The following is a 21,635-nucleotide window of genomic DNA, read 5'->3' on the forward strand; positions in this document are numbered from 1 at the left end:
ATTCATTCAAATACATCACACAAAGCATCCAAATGACAACATAATATTGGGTTCTCAATGCTATTCAGATTATTTAATTAAGTGGCCCTTTGGCTTTGAGTGGAGTTCAATCCATTTCAGATTACCCAGGGAACAGATTACTCCAAATGACCCCAGGGGGAGGGGTATGATTATTCCAAAAAATGCAAGCAATAGGTAAAGTTAGCTACCTCATACTGTAACTTTGCAATAAACCCATGAATGGTCTTCTCCACTTACAGGATTCTGCTTCAAGCTCTCAGGGTGTTTTTCCTACCATATACAAGAGTAACATGAGCCGAGCTCTGGTGCCAGTGATATGCTGTAGCTGAACATCCATATGACTGGTGGACCATGTCAAACAGCACCTCCCTGCTAACCATCGACAGTGGAAAGCAGACCATTCGTGCTGAACTAGCCCATACCTTCAAGCCTCAGGAACCACTGTCCAACATTAGATATGATTCTGCTACTGGACAACGTTATACCGAGTATATCAATCAGTGCCAAGAATTACACCAAAAACCAATTTAAGATTGTGAGATTTGTGTATTTGGCAATCCCTGCTGCATTCCTATAGCAGCATCATGACCAGAGTCTCTCTGCCTGGGTCTACAATTAAGATTGACAGTTAAATGTTCTTGCAGCATCTCCATATCAACAATGGCCTAATTAATCAGGACCCTTTCTCATTCTGTATAAAATGGTGTCTCTTTTTCCAAGTCTGTTTCTTTCTTCTATTTCTGAGTGCATAATAGAAAACATTCATTCCTTGTCTTTTAGCAATGTTTAATTTCTATATTTCTGATTTTGCCTACCATAGTGAGTAACCTCACATTTCTCCATGCTGTTTTCCATCTGCCAAATCTTTGCCTACTCTTAACTTCTTCAAATCCCACTGAAGAATATTTGCATCCTCATCAACATTTCCACACCAATGGCCTAATGGAAATATCTGACAATGGTGACAATTGCACTACCTCAAAATTTTGGTTACACACAACACATTGCCTGCACCAACCAACTGCTCCCTTGAAGCTGGAAATAAACCCTCAGAAGATTATGTGTTAGGGTTAGTTTCAAAACACTAAATATTGAAGGCTCTTGAGACTTTTCAATACCCTGTTTAATCCAGTAGAGGAAATAGAGTTGATTGGTTCACCTAGATCCTGATATTCTCCTGATTTAATAGTTCATAGATTCAAGGAGAGAGGGAGACAGAGAAAAAAAATTCCAAGAAACTCCAGGCCAGTTAGCTAGATGTCTGTGCCACTAGGGAACTTACTCAAATCAATCATTAAGGAATTTGTAGCTGGGCACTTTGAAAAACTCCAGGTAATCAGGACAAATCAGCATTACTTGCGAAAGGGAAATCATGTTTAACAATCTTATAGTGTAGTAACATGTGTTGTGCATAAAGGAGAAGCTGTAGAGGTACTGGATATCAATTTCCACAAGATATTTGAGAAGGTGCCACATGAAAGGTTAATGTGTAAAGTAGAAGTTTATGCTGTAGCAGCAACATATCAGCATGGGGAGAATATTGGCTGGCTGGTAGAAAACAGAGTATGCACACACGGGTTTATGTCTGATTGGCAGGATGTGATGAATGGAATGCTGGAGGGGTCTGTGTTTCATAATTTATATCAATGTCAGAATTTAAACAAGGAGATCAAAGGTGTGATGGCTAAATCTGCAGACCTCACTGAGACAGGTTGGAAAGTATGTTTGATGATGGCATGATGAGGTGACAGATGAATAGGTTGAGTGAGAGTGGATAAAAATCTGGCAGAGGAACTATGATATGGGAAGATTTAAATTTGTTCACTTTGGCAGGTAAAAGGCAGAGAGCATTAAATAAGCGGCAAAGAATGCAGAATTCCAAGGTGTAGGGGGACTTGGGCATCCTGAGCATGAATCACAACATGTTAGTAGCAAAGTACAGAGTGATTAGGAATAACTTAAGAGTCCCTACAGTGTGGAAACAGGCCATTTAGCCCAACAAGTCTACACCGACCCACTCAGACCTATTCTCTCACCACTCAACATTTACCCCTGACTAATGCACCTAACCTACACATTCTTGAACACTATGGGCAATTCTAGCATGGTCATTCCATCTAACCTGCACATCTTTGGATTATGGGAGGAACTGGAGCACCTGGAGAAAACCCACGTAGATACAGGGAGAATGTGCAAACGCTTCACAGTCACCAAGGCTGGAATCAAACCCAGGTCCCTGATGCTGTGAGGCAGCAGTGCTCACCACTGAGCCACTGTCCCTGCCCTGATCAAGGTGGATAATGCATTTACTCTTTATAAAAAAAGAGGAACAGAGTATAAAGGTAATGAGGTAATGCTTCAGTTATACTGAAGAGCAGTGGTGAGACAACAGCTGGAAAACAATAATAAAAATAAAATACTGCAGATGCTGAAAATCAGAAATAAAAGCAGGGAGTGGTGGAGGAATTCCAAAGAACATCAGAACTAGAAGCGGGAGTAGGCCGCCCGGCCCTTTGAGCCTGCTCCGCCATTCAATAAGATCATGACTGATCTTCTCGTGGACTCAGCTCCACTTACCAACGCTTTCACCGTACCCCTTAGTTTCTTTAATGTTCAAAAATGATCTTCCTTAGCTTTAAAAACATTTACTGAGGAAACCTCAACTACTTCCCTGGGCATAGATTCACAACCCACTGGGTGAAGAAGTTCCTTCTCTATTCAGACCTAAATCTGCTCCCCCTAATCTTGAGGCTATGCCCTCTTGTACTAGTCTCACCTGCCAGTGGAAACATCCTCTACTTCTATCTTATCTATTCCCTTCACTATTTTATATATTTCTGTAAGATCCCCACCTTATTCTTCTCAATTCTAATGAATATAATCCCGGTCTACTCAGTCTCTCCTCATAAACCAACCCCCTCAACTCAAGAATCAACCCAGTGAACCCCCTCTGCACCCCCTCCAGTGACAGTACATTCTTTCTCAAGTAAGGAGACCAAAACTGCACACAGTACTCCAGGTGTGACCTCACCAGCACTCTGTACAGCAGGTTTGACAAAAGAGAGAGAAACAGAGTTAATGTTTCAAGTTCACGATGACTCTTCTTTGAATCCAGAATGGCCTTTATAAGGTGGACATGGAAAGGATGCCCTTTTATAAAGAGAATTTGTTTACTCTATCTCAGATGGTTGTTCAATTTTGAACCATTCTGCCTCAGAGGGCAGTGGAGGTTGAGTCGCTGAATTGTTTTGAAGGGGAGGTATTTCTATCCTTGTTAGGTGTGGATCTACAGTAATCAGGAAGTGGTGATAATGTGGAGTTCAAGAAACAAACTGGTCAGACCTGATCTCATGGACTGGCAGAGTATGCTCGAGGGGCTGAATGGTCTACTTCTGCTCCTAATTAGCACATTCACATGCACACGTGGACACAGACTTGGTGCCGGTTCTGATGGAGGGGCCACATGAGTCAACTGGTCACTCCCTAAGTCTCTTTTTCACTGCCTGTCCAAGATCAGCTCTTGCCTCTTACTGTGAGTGTGTGTGTTCAGGAGGGCAGAGTGCCAGGGGGGAGAGGTGGACAGCAGGAGGATCAGTGATAGTAAGTGCAAAGCAGAGTCATTCTATAAAAAGCTAGATGTTTTGTTCACTGTATTCCATTGCCATTTTATTAGACGGTGCTCAGGGGCAGGAGAGGGTGTGGCCGCAGTCACACAAGAATATCAGAAAGTTTGAAACTGCTTTCCGGCAGTGTGGGAAGGCTTGTAAGTAAAAATGTCTTCCTCTGCTCACAGATTTTGAGTTAAACATTTGGTTTATTTCAATCCCCACAAACTCGCTCTGCCTGGTCAAGGTCTATAATTTCACAGCTCCACCCCTGCCAAGAGTCACTTCAATGCTTCCATTTATGGGTGCATTTGTTAGTAACCACACAGCACAGAGACCAGGACCAATCGAAATACTGAGTGGGAGAAACACAAACTGGAAGAGACAATGCTAATTGAGTGTTGCTGACTATGTAAATAGCAGTGACTCATCACAGTCCTGAAACTCTGCTACACCCAAACTCTGTAGAATCATTTCAAACCACAGAACAAACTCTTCATCTATAAGGTCAAAACAATGACTGCAGATGCTGGAAACCAGATTCTGGATCATTGGTGCTGGAAGAGCACAGCAGTTCAGGCAGCATCCAAGGAGCAGCGAAATCGACATTTCGAGCAAAAGCCCTTCACCAGGAATGCAGGCTTTTGCCCGAAACGTCGATTCCGCTGCTCCTTGGATGCTGCCTGAACTGCTGTGCTCTTCCAGCACCAATGATCCAGAATCTTCATCAATATGTACAAACTGTCAGCGACATGAAAACAAACCCAACCTGATTTACTCTGCAGTAACACAATGTGAGTTTAAAAATACGCTAAGGTTATGAGAGTTCACAGAATTATTACAACAATTCAGCCCATTGTGTCTACACTAGCTTTCCAAATGAGCAGCTGACTGAGTTGCCAAATGTCCAGGATTATCTTTGACCCCCCCCCCCCCGCCCCCATTGCAGGAATTAAACACTAATTGGCTGGTCACTGCTGTAAGTCAAAAAAAAGGGAACTCCTCATTGAAGGGACTGTGTTGAACAATTCAGGTTTTTTCTTGTAAAATAAATTGAAGACGGGGTTGTGCAGCTGGAAGTGGAACACATGGTCATGTGATAAAACCACCAAGGACACACCCAAGCAGAGTTGGCAATGCTATAGGTCACATGACCTTGTGTCAGGAGCACTTTACAAGCTTAATGGTGCAGGATATTAATTCAACGCTTTACATCCAAACAATCCTTTCCTCGCAGTATTTGCGGGGCCATAGTTTCTGAAAAACCTGGTGGTCTTGCACTGGGGCAGCAGGTAAACAGAAGTGGATGGAATCACTGTGGGAGCTTGTGGATCAGGTGAGGAGGGTATAGAGTGCACACACCCTCTGATCCTACAAGCAGTGACCCATAACCAATAGCCTCTGCATCCAGCACTTTTCTCCCTTCAGTTACTGGGCTTCTCAAAGGCTTGGAAACACCAGCTCATAATCTTTTTATATGGTCTATAATGGATCTTTTATAGACTGGACTTTTTTTTAGATTAGATTAGATTAGATTTACAGTGTGGAAACAGGCCCTTCGGCCCAACAAGTCCACACCGACCCGCCAAAGCACAACCCACCCATACCCCTACATTTACCCCTTACCTAACACTACGAGCAATTTAGCATGGCCAATTCACCTGACTCGCACATCTTTGGACTGTGGGAGGAAACCGGAGCACCCGGAGGAAACCCATGCAGACACGGGGAGAATGTGCAAACTCCACAGAGTTTTTAATTTCTTTATGTTTCGCATAGCGAGTTTTAAGAGGATTTGTAGCTCAGTTTGAGGTTCTGGATGTAGGTTTACTCAAGGAGCTGTAAGGTTCAGTTCTAGACATTTCATCACTCTACTAGGTAACATCTTCAGTGGGCCTCAGGCGAAGCATTGTACGGGATTCCTGCTTTCTATTTATATATTTGGATTTTTTGGAGTTGATGATGTCATTTCCTGTGGTGATGTCATTTCCCATTCTTTTTTCTCAGGGGGTGGTAGACGGGGTCTAACTTGATGTGTTTGTTGATTGAGTTCTGGTTGGAGTGCCATGTTTCTACGAATTTTCGTGCGTGTCTCTGTTTGGCTTGTCCTAAGATGGATGTGTTGTCCCAGATCCTATGTTTCTCATTTTATTTCCTAAGAATGTATACTCAAGAATCTATATCTAGGTACCTTTGTATCGCCAGTGGAAATTGTAAATGTTTCACTGTACTCATGTGAGTACATGTGACAATAAAGCTAATTCAATTCAATTCAAAACCATTATATTTGTAGATATGGGTATATGAGGCCTTAGACTCAGTGAAAATAGTTAAAGACATCACTGGGCTTGTCACCCAGCACCAATTCACTCTCAAAATTGGTTTTGATCCTTCCCTCCTCTCTCTTGAGTTTAATCTACACAAAAAGGGTGGGTTGGGAATGACAAGGATTTGTTTTTAGTCACTGGTAGGATGTGGATGTCACTGGCCAGGCCACATTCATTACTGTCGAGGGGGGCAATTAAGAGTTAACTACATTGCTGTGGGTCTGGAGTCACATGTAGGTCAGACCAGGTGAGGATGGCAGATTTCCTTCCCTAAAGAGGACATGAGAGAACCAGATGGGTTTCCAACAATAATTACATGGTCACCAGTTGTCTATTCCAGACCTTTATTGAGTTCAAATTTCACCGGCTGCCCTGGTGGGATTAAATGCCATGTCCTTAGAGCATTAACCTGGGGTTCTGGAATAGCATTACCACTACATCAGCACATCCCCTAACTGGCCTGTTTAGTTTCAGAGTTAGATACAAGACAAAAATGTGACACCAAATGTAGCTGCTTTTTAAAAACTATCAATTGCCCAGTGTCTAATCCGGTTTTGTATTGGATAAAAGGGACCAACTCAGCTGGCACTTGAGACGATAAAAGTCTGAGCTGCAGTTTAACAAAAATCTGGTTCTCATTAGGTACAGTGTACTGTCTACAGACTAAAGTGTTTGAAAATTCATTTCAAGAGGGTTTTGTAAGAGACAACATACAAAAGGCCTGCAGGGAAAGCCTCCTTCTACCAATTGCCCAATGCAAAGGGATATTTATACAGTTGCTGCAGTTACTAACAAGCTGACAGAGTCTGTTCTCACAGTTTGTCAGCAATAAATAATCTCTACCCTTCTACTTTGCAGTTGTTCATTAGAGCATTTGTTTGTTACAGAACTATAGAACAATGGACATTAACAACTTCACAACATGTCCTTGTACAAACAGCTCATTTCATTAGCATATATTTCACCTGACCTGCACATATTTGGACTGTGGGAGGAAACCGGAGCACCTGGAGGAAACCCACACAGACACGGGGAGAATGTGCAAACTCCACACAGACAGTTGCCTGAGGCGGGAATTGAACCCCGGTCCCTGGCACTGTGAGGCAGCAGTGCTAACCACTGAGCCACTGTGCCGCCCAGACTGAACAGATTGATGAGGAAAATATCTACAAGATTAATTGGGCCATATGCAGCTGAGCTATTTGGCTCTACCCTGGAAGCCAATCCATTTTGTGGGTGTTTTGCACTAATCCAAATGTTCATTAAAAATACTGGAATGAACACAGACCAAGTGATGCTGGACCATGTTGGTCCAGTTCGGCCACAAAATTTCACCTGGACCTAGTCCAATTAGTCACTGTTTTTGAAGCCAAATTTTTGCCCCTTTCCTACCTTGTTCCTGGAGAGATTTGAGGCCAAGTTCAGCTTCTTTGTGCAGATCCTCTATGTGTGGTGGTCGGGTGGATGGGATGAAGACATTTTCCTGTTGATGTTCGTACTGTGCTGGTTTGTAATGCACGGCCCATTTACTCTCATCATCCACTTCTGAGGCAACTGTCAAGGAACAAAGAGAAATGTATCTCACTGGAAGTCAGTTAGCAGCTGCTTATTCTCAAATATATCTGCAGCTGTGTGTATTAATCATTACAAACACCAGAACTTTTACACCTGTAGCATTTCAGTAAATTTTACAGCATTTTTGATTATTGAGATATTAGTCTACTTAAACTTTACAACAATAATCAATCCGTTGAAAAACAGACAACTGTATTTATGTTTGATGGTGTAATGGTAATCAAATCAGTGCTCACTGCTAACCTCAGAACACTGCCCCTCAATCTCTCCCATAGAGATTTTTTATTGGCTGACGTCAATCTGAATGGAGTCAAAGGAATCTCCAGCAACAGTGATGTCATCAATCAGGGCAAGCAGCCAAGCACAAGTCGTCTCTTGATGACATCAGTATCAATGAGAATTCAGAGAAGGCCAAGGATTGATCCTTGGGGACACAGGGGGGAAGGTGGAGGCATCAGGAAGAGAATCAGTTGCATGTGATGTTCTGGCCAAGGTCAAATGAATAAAAAGGGACCAAGGCAGGAAAAGTGGCTGCCACAGGGCACCAGTGATATGGTGCGGATGGTGATGTGGTTACCATGGCAAAGGAAACAGGCAAGCCAAGTCTGTTACCGTGGTCATATGGCATGTTAGCAGTGACTTGCAACCAGAGCTGCTCCGGTGCTGTGACTAGGTTAGAAACATCGGTTTAACACACAGTTTTGGAAAGGTGCACATTCAAGGAACAGTAAAGCTTCTTCTCACAGTCCTGAGACCTCCCAAAGCATTAGTAACCAATTAATGACTTTGGCATGTACTTGCTATTGTGGAGTTGACAGAAATGTCAACCAATTTGCACACAGGAAGGTTTCTTAAACAATTAGATCCCAAATCAAATTTGTTTTTGGTGATGTTTTCAAAATAACAGACAGGAAGACCAGGATAAAATTTCCCATAGTTTTCTTTGGATGAAGAGGCATAGACTGAAAATAACAGCTAGAAGGCAAAGTGGGGATTTGAGAAAGGTTTTCACTAAAGGGTGATGGGAGTCTAGAACTCCCTGTCTGAAATGGTGGTTAAGTTAGAAACAGTTGTAATATCGAAACAGTATTTTGATCTTCATTGCATTGGCATTGCCTCAAGGGACATGGGTCAAAAGCTGGGAAATGGCATTAGTGTAATCAGATTTTTGTTGACCAATGCAGACATGGTGGTCTCTTCTGTGCTGTAATAGTCTTGAATTCTGATGTGGGATCAGTTACATGCACACAGAATTCCAATCAGAATCACATTTTAACATTTTATCTCAAAGGTGGTACCTACAACAGTATAGCGAGGAAGCAATGGCCTAGTGGTAGTGGTATTATTGCAGGATTGTGCATCCAGAGACCCAGATAATGTTCTGAGAACCTGGGTTCAAATCCTGCTTTGGCAGGCAATGGAATTTGAATTCAATAAAAAGTAATCTATGAATCTATTGTCAATTGTTGGGGAAAAGCCCACCTGTTCCACGAATGTCCTTTAGGGAAGGAAACTGCCATCCTTACCTGGTCTGGCCTACATGTGACTCCAGACCCACAGCAATGTGCTTGACTCTTAATAATTAGAGATGAGCAATAAGTGCTGCCCAGTGATGCCCTCATCTTGTGAATGAATAAAGAAAAGGCATTGTGGCAGCCTAGATAGCCTGTCCACATCTCAAACTAGAATCTGCTCACAGCTTTGATTTAGATCAAGCAGAGCTGCCTTGGAGTCCAATAAGATTTAACAGACAGAAATATATCAACATGTTCTTCACAAAGCAATTCATTTATCGGCCATTAATTATGTAATGTCACTAAAATAGCCCTCCCTCCACAATATAATTGCAAGCAAATAATTCCTATAATATCTTTCTGATCATTTTAAAATAATAGAACGTAGTCACTGAAGTCCAATACTGAACTTCAGAGTTTACTTGAAATAACACATCCTCCTTTAATAAATGCAGTTCATTCAGAAGTTGAACCCCATAGTTGAACTAACTCCCTCATGTAATGCTGGAGTGCGACATGGTCAAAAGCATTATCTTTTGAACATGATATTAGATCGAGGTATGGCCTGATAGGAAGATGCAGAAACAAAAAAGGTCCTGGAACACAATCTGAAGAGCAGTTACTTTGTGACATGGTCAGCAATCTCAAAGACAATTAATGATAGGAACAATTGCTAACAACTCTTCCAACTCATTCAACAAATCAATATTTCTCAAACTACAACAGTTACCATTACTGGTCAGATTTGTGATTGCTTCATTTTAGCAGAAGAGTAAAAAAAATTGCATTTAAAAATTGAGCAGTGACTAAGAGATAATAAGCACTGAATCAAAAACCACCAGAGCTGTAGATTTGAAATTAATCAGTAACAATAGTGAATAATTCACATTAACTCAATCCTTTTTGGAACCTTCTCACCTGCCTCGGTTTTGATCTGGATCAATATGATTTGTCAAACTTTCCAAAACGTGACCCGTGGATTAAATTGATTCCATGTTGGTAGGTAGTAATGTAGTTATGCTAATACGATTGGCATCTTCAAGGGGAGGGTTAACCTCTGGTTCACTATACCTCCAGTCAAGCAAAAATGTTCAAAGCCTCAGTGTCTATTTACAACAGGTGAATAAACTCTTGAGCAGGAGGTGAAAGATTATGGGTGGTAGGTAATCAGATCAGCCATGATCTTACTGGCACATAGGCTAGAAGGGTCGAGTACAGGTAACTAGCTCCTTTTCCTAATTCATGTTCATATTCAGCCAGGTGTGGCCAGGCTAGCCACCTGCAAGAGCAACGCAGTGAGACCCACACCCCTACTCTTTCTCTTAAAGCTGAAAATCCCTCTTTGAAAGCTACAACTGAACTTGTCTCTACCACAATCTCAAGCAGTGCCTTCTAGCTCTCAGTTTCTAGTCTTGAATCACACTATACACTACCATCCTTAAAGATCTACTAGCCAATCAGTTTTGCTGAGAATTACTAAATCCAGGTTTTCAACCAGCATTTAGAATAGGTTTCACCAAAAATCCATCCATTCAAAAAACTATTCAAATGTAGACCCTTGTGATTAAAAACCTGTCAATAGGAAATGTACAAGTCTTTGATGACTGGAGAAAGGACACCTCATCTTCGGCCTTGAGACCCACCAACCACACAGGATCAATGTGGATTTCACCAGTTTCCTCATTTCGCCTTCCCCCACCTGATCCCCGATCCAACTCGGCACTGCCCTCTTGAACTGTCCATCTTCCTTCCCACCTGTCTGCTCCACCCTCCTCTCCGCCCTATCGCGACCACTCCCACCTTCATCCATCTATCGCATTCCCAGCTACCTTCCCCTCCAGCTCCAGCCCCCTCCCATTTATCTCTCCGCCCCCTTGGGCCACCCCCTTATTCCTGCTTATAATTGAAACATCAACTCTCCTGCTGCTCAGATGCTGCCTGATTGTGGTGCTGGAAAAGCACAGCCAGTCTTCGAAACTCCTTTTTGTGCAGAGCCTGGATGGACCAGACGATGAGGCCCATACAACACACAACCTTCCAGCTCCAATAGCAGCAATATACCTAACATGATCACCATTGGCACCTTTTATTAAGAATATTAAAGAAACAGCATCCCTCTAGTACTGGGATTAAGGCCATTTCTCATTCTGTTTAGGAGAATAAAACTGCATCGCTCTGTAGAAGTGACCCTCTTACCAAGGTAAAGGCTTGAATTGAAATCTGCTCTTTGTGAGTTAAAAAAAGATACTTTCTGTTGAACCAATGATTTCCAACACAGCTATAATGCAACAGAATAAATGCAGTACTATTACTTTCTTTATTTACACAGTACCTTAACAGGATGAAGTTCTGGTACTTAAAGTTAATGACTGAACACTTGCTCAAATACAGGACAGAGAAATGTCAATCGTGAATTTTTTTTATGATAAAATTCACTGGCATCATTTGAAGGCCTTGCTTCCTAATGACTATCCAAAAGAGATATTAGATTAGATTACTTACAGTGTGGAAACAGGTCCTTCGGTCCAACAAGTCCACACTGACCCACCCAGACCCATTCCCCTACACTTACCCTTGACTAATGCACCTAACACTATGGGCAATTTAGCATGGCCAATTCACCTGACCTGCACATCCTTGGATTTTGGGAGGAAACCGGAGCACCTGGAGAAAACCCACGCAGACATGGGAAGAATGTGCAAACTCCACACAGACAGTTGCCAGAGGTGGGAATTGAACCTGGGGTGCTGGTGCTGTGAGGCAGCAGTGCTAACCACTGAGCCACCGTACGGCAAATTATTTTGAGAACTACTTTTTGCAAATTGTGGCAAAGTGTGGGATTATGGAGTTTAATAGAGCACTTCTTCAATTAACTCAGATACTGTACACTAATGTAAATCATGCACCCACCAGCACTCTCCCAACACCAGACTGAGCACAGCATAGCAACACCGAGAGCAATACAAAATGGGGAAAACCACTGCACCAAGAAAGGCAACTATTGTATTTAATGATTAGAGGAATGAAACACAGAAGTAGGAATAATGTGGTATAGTTGTACCTGGCCTTCATGAGGTCACTTTTAGAGTACTGGACAGATATATCTGCGTTAGAAGCAATTCAGAGAAGATTCGTCTGACTGACTCTCGGGATGGAGGAGTTTTCTTTTAAAGGAAAGTTTGACAGATAGAACCTGTGCCAATTGGACTTTAGAAGAATGAGCAACAAGATGATTAAAACATATAAGATGCTGAGGGAATTTGATGGGATGGATTCTGAAAGGATCCCCTTCTAGGAGAGGCTAGACCAAGGGTCACATGGTTTCCAATTTAAAGCAGAGGCTATAAGAATTTGATTTTTTTTTTATAAAGGGGTCATAAGCCTCTGGAATCTTTCCCACACAGCCACAAAGACAGGTTAGAGATTTATTCTTTAGTCAGAAGTAGTTATTCTTGACTAACAAAGGAGTCAAATGGGATTGGGGTAGACGGGGAAAATGGAGTTCACACCACCGTTAGATCATCCACGATATGATTAAATAGAAAAGCAGGGTCAAACAACAAATGGCATCCTCCTAGTCCTTACATGTTTGCCTGTTTGTAAAGGAAGGTTGAGGTCAGACATCCCAGCTCCAGGACGTCTCTGCAGAAACTCCTCAGCATTGTGTCTTAGGCCCAACCATCTTCAGCTGCTTCATCAATGACCTTCCCTCCATCATAAGTTCTGAAGTGGGGATATTCACTGATGATTTCACAACGTTCACCACCAGTCATGACTCCTCACATGCTGAAGCAGTCCATGTTCATGTGTAAAAGACTTGGACTATTTTCAGCCCAAACCAGAATACAGTAACAAGGAACATCTGCACACACAAATGCCAAGCAAATGTCCATCTCCAAAACAGAAAATCTAACCATCATTCCCTGACATTCATAGAATCTCTACCATAAGGATTCTGGGTAATCCAAGATGGAGGATGGGAAAAATTTCTGGCTGAGAGCGCTGCTCCTTTTTGAGGTATTTTAGGTGTTGGAGGCGATTCCTCGAATTCCAGGAGCAGCAATTACTGTTTTATATGCTGTCGCGTTGTTTTGGAACTTTGGGAAAAAAAAGTCAAAACAACAGCAGTTTTAAAAGGGAGAAGAACAGACAAAGGAAGCACATGGTGAGGTCAGTGCAGGAGAGAAAGAGGGAAAGAAACTGACATTGCCTTTGCTGTTTGAATTCACGTATCGCTGGACATTAGAGTGCATCTGGGAAAATTAACAAACAGTGAAAATCACAACTGATCATGGAGGAACTGTTAGGCGAAGCTCACAGCACAGAATCAGATAAATTAATTGTTGTTTTAAGTGTGATCTACAGAAAGTCTGCAGTAATGAGTAAAGTAGGTTCTTTCTTGATTGTGTGTTTTTGGAGATATATCTCCTGATTAAACTTAGAATATAAGCCATAACTATGAACTTAACCTGGAGCAGAGTTTGTAGTGGAGTAAGACGGTGTAATTTTCTGGATCTATAGATTGTGAAGAAGCAAAAATGGCCTTTAGTAGAGTGATATGTGGTTCTTGACAGATGTGGGGGTTTAAAGAGAGTTTAACGGTTACTGCGGATTATATCTGCCATAAATGGTGTTGGATGTGAATTGGATCGGTGCTGGGTCCTCTACGTTTTGCCATTTACATAAATGATTTGGATGCGAGCATAAGAAGTACAGTTAGTAAGTTTGCAGATGACACTAAAAGTGGAGGTGTAGTGGACAGCAAAGAGGGTTACCTCCAATTACAACAGGATCTTGACCAGATGGGCCAATGGGCAGAGAAGTGGCAGATGGAGTTTAATTCAGATAAATACAAGGTGCTGCATTTTGGGAAAGCAAATCTTAGCACGACTTATACACTTAATGGTAAGGTCCTAGGGAGTGTTGCTGAACAAAGCGACCTTGGAGTGCAGGTTCATAGCTCCTTGAAAGTGGAGTCACAGGTAGATAGGATAGAGAAGGTGGCATTTGGTATCTTTCCTTTATTGGTCAGAATAAAGAGTGCGGGTTTGGGAGGTCATGTACAGGACATTGTTTAGGCCACTATTGGAATATTGCGTGCAATTCTGCTCTCCTTCCTATCGGAAAGATGTTGTGAAACTTGAAAGGGTTCAGAAGATTTACAAGGATGTTGCCAGGGTTGGAGGATTTGAGCTACAGGGAGAGGCTGAACAGGCTGGGGCTGTTTTCCCTGGAGCATCGGAGGCTGAGGGGTGACCTTATAGAGGTTTACAAAATTATGAGGGGCATGGATAAGGTAAGTAGATAAAGTCTTTTCCCTGGGGTCAGGAAGTCCAGAAGTAGAGGGCATAGTTTTAGGGTGAGAGGGGAAAGATATAAAAGAGACCTAAGGGGCAACTTTTTCACGCAGAGGGTGTTGCTTGTATGGAATGAGCTGACAGAGGATGTGGTAGAGGCTGGTACAATTGCAACATTTAAGAGGCATTTGGATGGGTATATGAATAGGAAGGGTTTGTAGGGATATGGGCTGGGTGCTGGCAGGTGGGACTAGATTGGGTTGGGATATCTGGTTGGCATGGACAGGTTGGACTGAAGGGTCTGTTTCCATGCTGTACATCTCTATGTGGAAGCAAGCCATTCTGGTAGGGGGGCTGGGATGAGATGTGTTGTGGGGGGGGGTTGTGGCGGTGTGAGGGTCGGGAGAAGGAGATTGCTTCAGTTCTGTTTCTACTCAACATAAAAACTATGGTCAAGTGGAGAATGTTCTTCCTTTGCCTGGATTGGTGCTGCTCCAACAACACCCAAGAAGCTTGACACCATCCAGGACAAAGCAGCTCACTTGATTTACACATCCACAAGCATCCCATCCCGTCAACACCAATGCTCAGTAGCTGCAGTGTATACTGTCTACAAGATGCACTGTAGAAATTTACCAAAGACTTTTAGAAAGCACCTTCCAAGCCGACAGCCACTTTCACCTGGAAGGACAAGGCCAACAGATTCATGGAAGCATCACCCCCTACAAGTCTCTCTCCAAGCCACTCACCATCCTGACTTGTAAATATATCACCCTTCCTTCACAGTTGCTGGGTCAAAATCCTTGAATTTCCTCTCTAAGGACATTGTAGGTCAACCTACAGTACAGCCAGCAGTGCCCATATCCCAAAAATGTAATTGTTGAAATCCCAAAGTAGGTAATTTTAAACCATTGAAACAGTATTTACAGACCCAGACAATAGAAAAGAACAGAAATGGTGAGGCACGTGAAGAATCACAGAGCGAGGTCTGTTTGCACAGCCTTTTTCCAACTTGGGGGCTTCAAGCAGCATTTATCCCACGCAGATTAAGATATAGATAATTCAGATATCATGTGACCAGGACACATCTCAAAGTTTTGATTTGAGACAGTCAAACATTTATCAAGCGTTAACTGCATAAATTCAGACATTTGTAATATATTGGCGCTCAGTCTTCAATTCAAAGCTCCAAAATTCGCCTCGAATCAGATCTGCTCATTTCTCTATTTATTACATCCCTCTGATTTCTTACACAAATAAAACAAGGTTGACAGGACTAATTATGCAAATTAAAACTATCATATTAAATAGCTTCATCAAAGACATCCCCAAATGTTTTTCACCTCAAATCCCCCAGAGAATGGTGCACACAATGGGATCGGTGTCTCATCACATAACAGCAAAGTGCAGGATTGGCCCATTACAGGTAGCAGCAAACGCTCTGATAGCACATTGTCAGGTTTGGAACTTGTGGCTGTTACATGTTTCCCAGCAATCACCACATTAGGCTTACATCTGTGCAAAATAATTTTGCTTTGCTACATCCTTCAAGTGCCAATTAAAACATTTAAAAACAGATATTCATCTCCAAACAGATCAATAATGCACTTTAAGAGATACAGCTATGTTTATAATTTTAAAAAATTTATAACTTCAGAGAGCTCTCAGTCTGCAGTCAATAAAAATGTCTAGCCAACATAAAATAAAATGTAAGCTACACAGTTCTCTGAAGAATATAAAAAAAGTTACACATAATACCAGGTATAAAAGTGAGATCCAATGCATCAAGAATTTCCCCCATTTCTCTGAATCTCCAAATTTAAGAAAACTAATACAAAGTTACACGGACAGAGCAGGGGAATGGGACTGACTAGTTTGGAGTTTGGGAGCAGGCATGAACTTGATTGACTGAACGGCCACCTTCTGTGTCATAGTTATCAGGTCAGTTATGACACAGAAGGTGGCCGTTCAGTCAATCAAGTTCATGCCTGCTCCCAAACTCCAAACTAGTCAGTCCCATTCCCCTGCTCTGTCCGTGTAACTTTGTATTAGTTTTCTTAAATTTGGAGATTCAGAGAAATGGGGGAAATTCTTGATGCATTGGATCTCACTTTTATACCTGGTATTACGTGTAACATGGCGGAAAGACAGCATCTTTTCAGGATAAATACCAAGAACCTGGCTCTGAGGACCAGGCTACAGGGATGGAAGGTGCTCTGTGTCTCAGCAACACTCAGACTGACCCCTTTCCCAAACCCTCAACCATGGATAAACCAGGCACAATAGTCCTGATGAAAGGTTCCGACCTACTCCTCTGATGCTGCTTGACCTGCGGTGCACTTCCCAGCTCCACACTTTATCCAGTCCACATCCACTGTGACCCAGAGCGAGAGAGAGAGAGAGAGAGATAAAACAGGGGGGTGTCACTGAAACAGTGTCTCAGACCCAGGATTTGAGTGCATGGTTTAAATTCCAGTGTAAGATAGTGGAATTTTAAATCAATTTATAAAATTTGGAATTATAAGTTAGTAATGGTGATCAAGACAAGCTCATCAACTGCTGTAAAAAGTCATCTCATTCGGGGAAGCAAATCTTCATTTCTACCTGATCTGTCATAAAAGTGACTCCACAGCCACTGCAATGTGAATGAATTTTAAATAAATAAATTGAAGAAATGCACTGAAACCTATTCCTCTCTGAAATGGCAAGGTATCAGACAACAGGAAGCAATAAACAGTGCTTCAGTGACCTCCCAGACACGGAGATGAACTGAGGGATGTTACTGGTACTAGCTTCAGAAGATCCAAAGGATAGAATCAGAGGGAGAGCTGGATCCCAGAAGTGTCACTCCCTTGGCTTGAATATAACAATCTCATTGGCGAGTGGCAGCCTGCTCAGACATTGCTCCTGGCTGAAGTAGAGATGGAAAGAAAGATGGCCCTTGGTGCATGTTATCTCCGAGCAACCTCTTTTCATCAACCTCTCACAAGAGAACATTTCCTGTTCAAAGGCCATTCAAAACAGAATAATAATGTGGAGCAACAACAGCTCTCGGTCAACTCCTGTAATACAGTAATCCCAATTCCTCGATAGTGACACAAGCATTTCACCTGACATTGGAATCTTGCTGAACCAAGGAGTTCTTCTGTGTGGCTGAACAAATGTTTGAATTAGACCTCCCCAGTTCTGGGAGCTATATTTCAGACAGAATATGAACACATTGGAGAGAGTGAGAAAGTGCTTTACACAAACTGTTCCAGGGATGAGGAAAACTTCAGTTGTGAAGGTGGGATTGAAAGGGCTGTTTTCCACAGTAAGGAAAGGGCTGAGAGAACCTTTGTTCAAAGTTTTCAAAATCACAATGGGTCTGGACAGAGTAGACAGGCAGATACTATACCCTCTCTGAAAAGGATCAACAATGAGAAAGCACAGACAAAGATGAGAAATGCCTTTTTCTCACACGGATTAATTCGAGCATGCAAGACACTTCGTGGGAGTGTGATGGAAGCAGGTTCAATCAATCAAAACGTTCAAGAGGGCATTGGATAATTACTGAACTAGAAAATGTAGAGGGTAATGGGGAAAAGACAGGAGAATGAACAGAGTCATTATAATCTGTGAGCCGGTGCAGACACAATAGGCCGAATGGCCTTCATTCTGAGACTAGGCCGAAGTGAAGACTTGCAGATGCTGAAGATCAGAATCTAGATTAGTGTGGTGTTGGAAAAGCACAGCAGGTCAGGCAGCATCCGAGGAGCAGGAAAATCGACTTCGATTTTCCTGCTCCTCGATGCTGCCTGACCTGCTGTGCTTTTCCAGCACCACTCTAATCTAGTCTTCATTCTGAGACTAACAATTCTGGATTTCGATGGAAAATTATTTAGACCTGAAAAAGTAACACCGTTTCTCTTTACACACAATGCCAGACCTGTCGAGTATTTCCAGCATTTTTGTTTTTAACTTCAGATGTCCAGCATCTGAGGTATTTTGCTTTTTAACAAGTGCGTTTTTTCAAAGCTGGTGTAAGCAAAATGGCAGCTGAATGATCATCAGGCCAGACTAATGATACAATCCTCTTACTCTGCTTCCACCTCGCGCACACACAGGAGTTAGTGACAGCGCGCTTCACAATAGTCACTGAAACCAGTTAGTAACCAGTGACACTACACAGAACAATGGTGTGGCCTTCACTTTCGATTTTCCGACAATAAAAAAACTACAATCTCTCAAAACTAGCTCAGAACAGTCAGACGCCATTGTGAAGGCAGTGACCTTTAATATGTAGCCATGATCAAATTTACACAAAACAGCATTTATCACCTTGAGGATATATTCCAAGCTGAACTTGTTTTTGTTCCATATTTCAACATTGGGGTCACATTGCAAAATGGGGAGGAGCAAATCGGCTGGCTTTCAGCCAGTTCAAAGTCCTGGAGAACTCCAACACAACTGTGTAGTCAGGAGACCCAGCAGCCAGGCTTATCGACTTGAACTAACAAGCAGCAGAATTCCTTCACAAACAGGGAGGGGCTGAAAAGGAAATGTCACAGGACAATACAAGCCAGGGCGTGGTGATTAGTCACACCTGTACCTTTATAAAAACAAAATTACTTGAAATTTTAGGGGCAAGTAATGAAACCAGGTCCCAGACAGACATTTTGGAATAAAACCGAAATTGTTGGTGAAACTCAGCAGGTTATTCCTTCCTGTCTTCAGCATATACACAAACCTTATCTGAGCCACAATCACTCCTGAGGAAGGCACACAAAACCCCAAACATTAACTCTGCTTTCTCTCCATAGATGCTGCCAGAGCAGTTGAGTGTTTCCAGCAGTTTCCATTTTTATCTCAAATTCCCAGCATCTGCAGTTCTTTGTGTGTGTTTTTGTTCAATCTTTTGGAGTGTTGTCCATATTCAGAAATGAAGCAAAGACTTTAATCAAAATTAAATCTAGAACTCCTGAAAATTCATTACTGTGAAACTGTAGACCTGAAATTGTGTACTGAAGCTGGACTTCAGTGTCAATATATTTTTGGTCAGATGGATTCAATAAAGTGAGCGAATTAATGGCTCCAATCTTTACTAACACCAGGTGCTGCAATTTTCAGTACAATTTTTCTGAAATCAATCAAACCAATCAAAAGGAGTGATCAAAGAACTTGATAACATTCAGTAAAGATATATCCGTGATAAGGATCCATGAGAGAGGGAAATGCCACCCATGACTTCAGGAAGTTAAAAGGTAGCATCAAGCCGAAACAAAAAGCAGATAACTCCTCAAAATGACTGGCAGGTCAGAAGATTGGACAAAATCTAAAAACCTAAAGACCAAAAGGAAGAAATTAGAATGAGAGAAATGTAGCCAGAAATACAGGTTCCTTTGGGTATTTAATGAGGAAAGGAGCAGCTAAAATGGGTGTTAGCCCTTTAGAGGGAGTCTAGGGAATTAATAAGGGCAAATACACAATGTTGATGCATTGAGCAGATACTTTTATTGTAAAGGATTCAAATAATATCTCTAAAGTTATTCTAAATCCAGAGGGGAAAGGTTGACAGAATTTAAAGCAAGGTAAAAACAATGACTGCAGATGCTGGAAACCAGATTCTGGATTTGTGGTGCTGGAAGAGCACAGCAGTTCAGGCAGCATCCAAGGAGCAGCGAAATCGACGTTTCGAGCAAAAGCCCTTCATCAGGAATAAAGGCAGTGAGCCTGAAACATGGAGAGATAAGCTAGAGGGTGGGGGGGGGGGGGGGGGGGGGGGGGAGAGAGTAGCAATGGGTGAGTGAGGGAGGGGATGAAGGTGATAGGTCAGGGAGGAGAGGGTGGAGTGGATAGGTGGAAAAGGAGATAGGCAGGTAGGACAAGTCATGGGGACAGTGCTGAGCTGGAAGTTTGGAACTAGGGTGAGGTGGGGGAAGGGGAAATGAGGAAACTGTTGAAGTCCATATTGATGCCCTGGGGTTGAAGTGTTCCGAGGCGGAAGATGAGGCGTTTTTCCTCCAGGCATCTGGTGGTGAGGGAACACCTAGTTCCAAACTTCCAGCTCAGCACTGTCCCCATGACTTGTCCTACCTGCCTATCTCCTTTTCCACCTATCCACTCAACTCTCTCCTCCCTGACCTATCACCTTCATCCCCTCCCCCACTCACCCATTGTATTCTATGCTACTTTCTCCCCACCCCCACCCTCCTCTAGCTTATCTCTCCAAGCTTCAAGCTCACTGCCTTTATTCCTGATGAAGGGCTTTTGCCCGAAACGTCGATTTCGCTGCACTTTGGATGCTGCCTGAACTGCTGTGCTCTTCCAGCACCACTAATCCAGAACTTAAAGCAATTTTAATCACTAGAGAAACAATATGGAGATAATTATTACATCAATAAAGGTGGCTACACCCTAGATCCAGGTGGAATTCATTATAGGGTCTTACAAGGTAGATAGTCAAATTATAAATTTAAGATTGAAGCATCTACTAGAGACAAAAAAAACTGCAGATGCTGGAATCCAAGTTAGACAACAGGAGACTGGGAGAACACAGCAAGCCAGGCAGCATCAGGAGATGGAAAAGTCAACTTTTTGGGTGTAACCCTTCTTCAGGACTGAAGGGTTACACCCGAAACATCGACTTCTCCACCTCCTGATCCTGCCTGGCTTGCTGTGTTCTTCCAGCCTCCTGCTTGTCTGTTGCATCTATTAAACTCCCTAGATTCTGCAGAGATCTGATCAGATTTGAAAACGGAGAACATGGCTCTTTTTCAGAGAGGGGGATATTGGACACGAGTCAGAAAGCAGGAAGCTATAGGCCAGTTTATCTTCCAGCTGTCATAAACAAAATGCTCAGATCTGCTCAGGAGGGCACTTAGAAAATCTCAATGCAGTCAGGCAGAGCCAAAATATGACAGTATTCTTTGAGGAAGTCTCAATCAATGTGGATAAAATCTGTGAATGTGGTGCAGATTTCCAGAAGGTTTTTACACAAACAAGAGTTTATGATATGGAGGAATATGTTAAAAGATTAGCTGGCTAACAGGAACAAAAGGGTAAATGGGTCATTTCCACATTGGCAAGACGTGGTGAGAGCACGGCCACTGGGATCTGTGCTGGGGCCTCGATTATTTATATCGATGATTTAGATGATGGGACTAAAGGCATGGCTGCTAAAGTTACTGGTGACATAAAATAGGTGGGAAAGTAAATGCTGGAGAGGACACAAGGAGACTACAAAGGAATATGGATAGGTTAAGTGAGTTGGTGAAAGTTTTGCAGATGCAGTGTAATGTAGGAAAATGTAAACTT

The 21,635-nt window shown here is 42.4% G+C and overlaps 1 protein-coding gene across 2 annotated transcripts in view; it reads right to left on the bottom strand.

The window, feature by feature from the left end:
* Positions 1-21,635, bottom strand: part of LOC132829841 (uncharacterized protein KIAA1522-like) — a 196,969-nt gene that overhangs the window by 38,041 nt on the left and 137,293 nt on the right. For both annotated transcript variants that reach the window (XM_060847219.1, XM_060847220.1), the window contains exon 2: positions 7,346-7,507. In XM_060847219.1, the coding sequence (XP_060703202.1) occupies positions 7,346-7,507 (162 nt within the window). The remainder of the gene's footprint in view (positions 1-7,345; positions 7,508-21,635) is intronic.

This window comes from Hemiscyllium ocellatum, chromosome 30 (genome assembly GCF_020745735.1).
Source record: "Hemiscyllium ocellatum isolate sHemOce1 chromosome 30, sHemOce1.pat.X.cur, whole genome shotgun sequence".
In the NCBI taxonomy this organism is placed as follows: Eukaryota; Metazoa; Chordata; class Chondrichthyes; order Orectolobiformes; family Hemiscylliidae; genus Hemiscyllium; species Hemiscyllium ocellatum.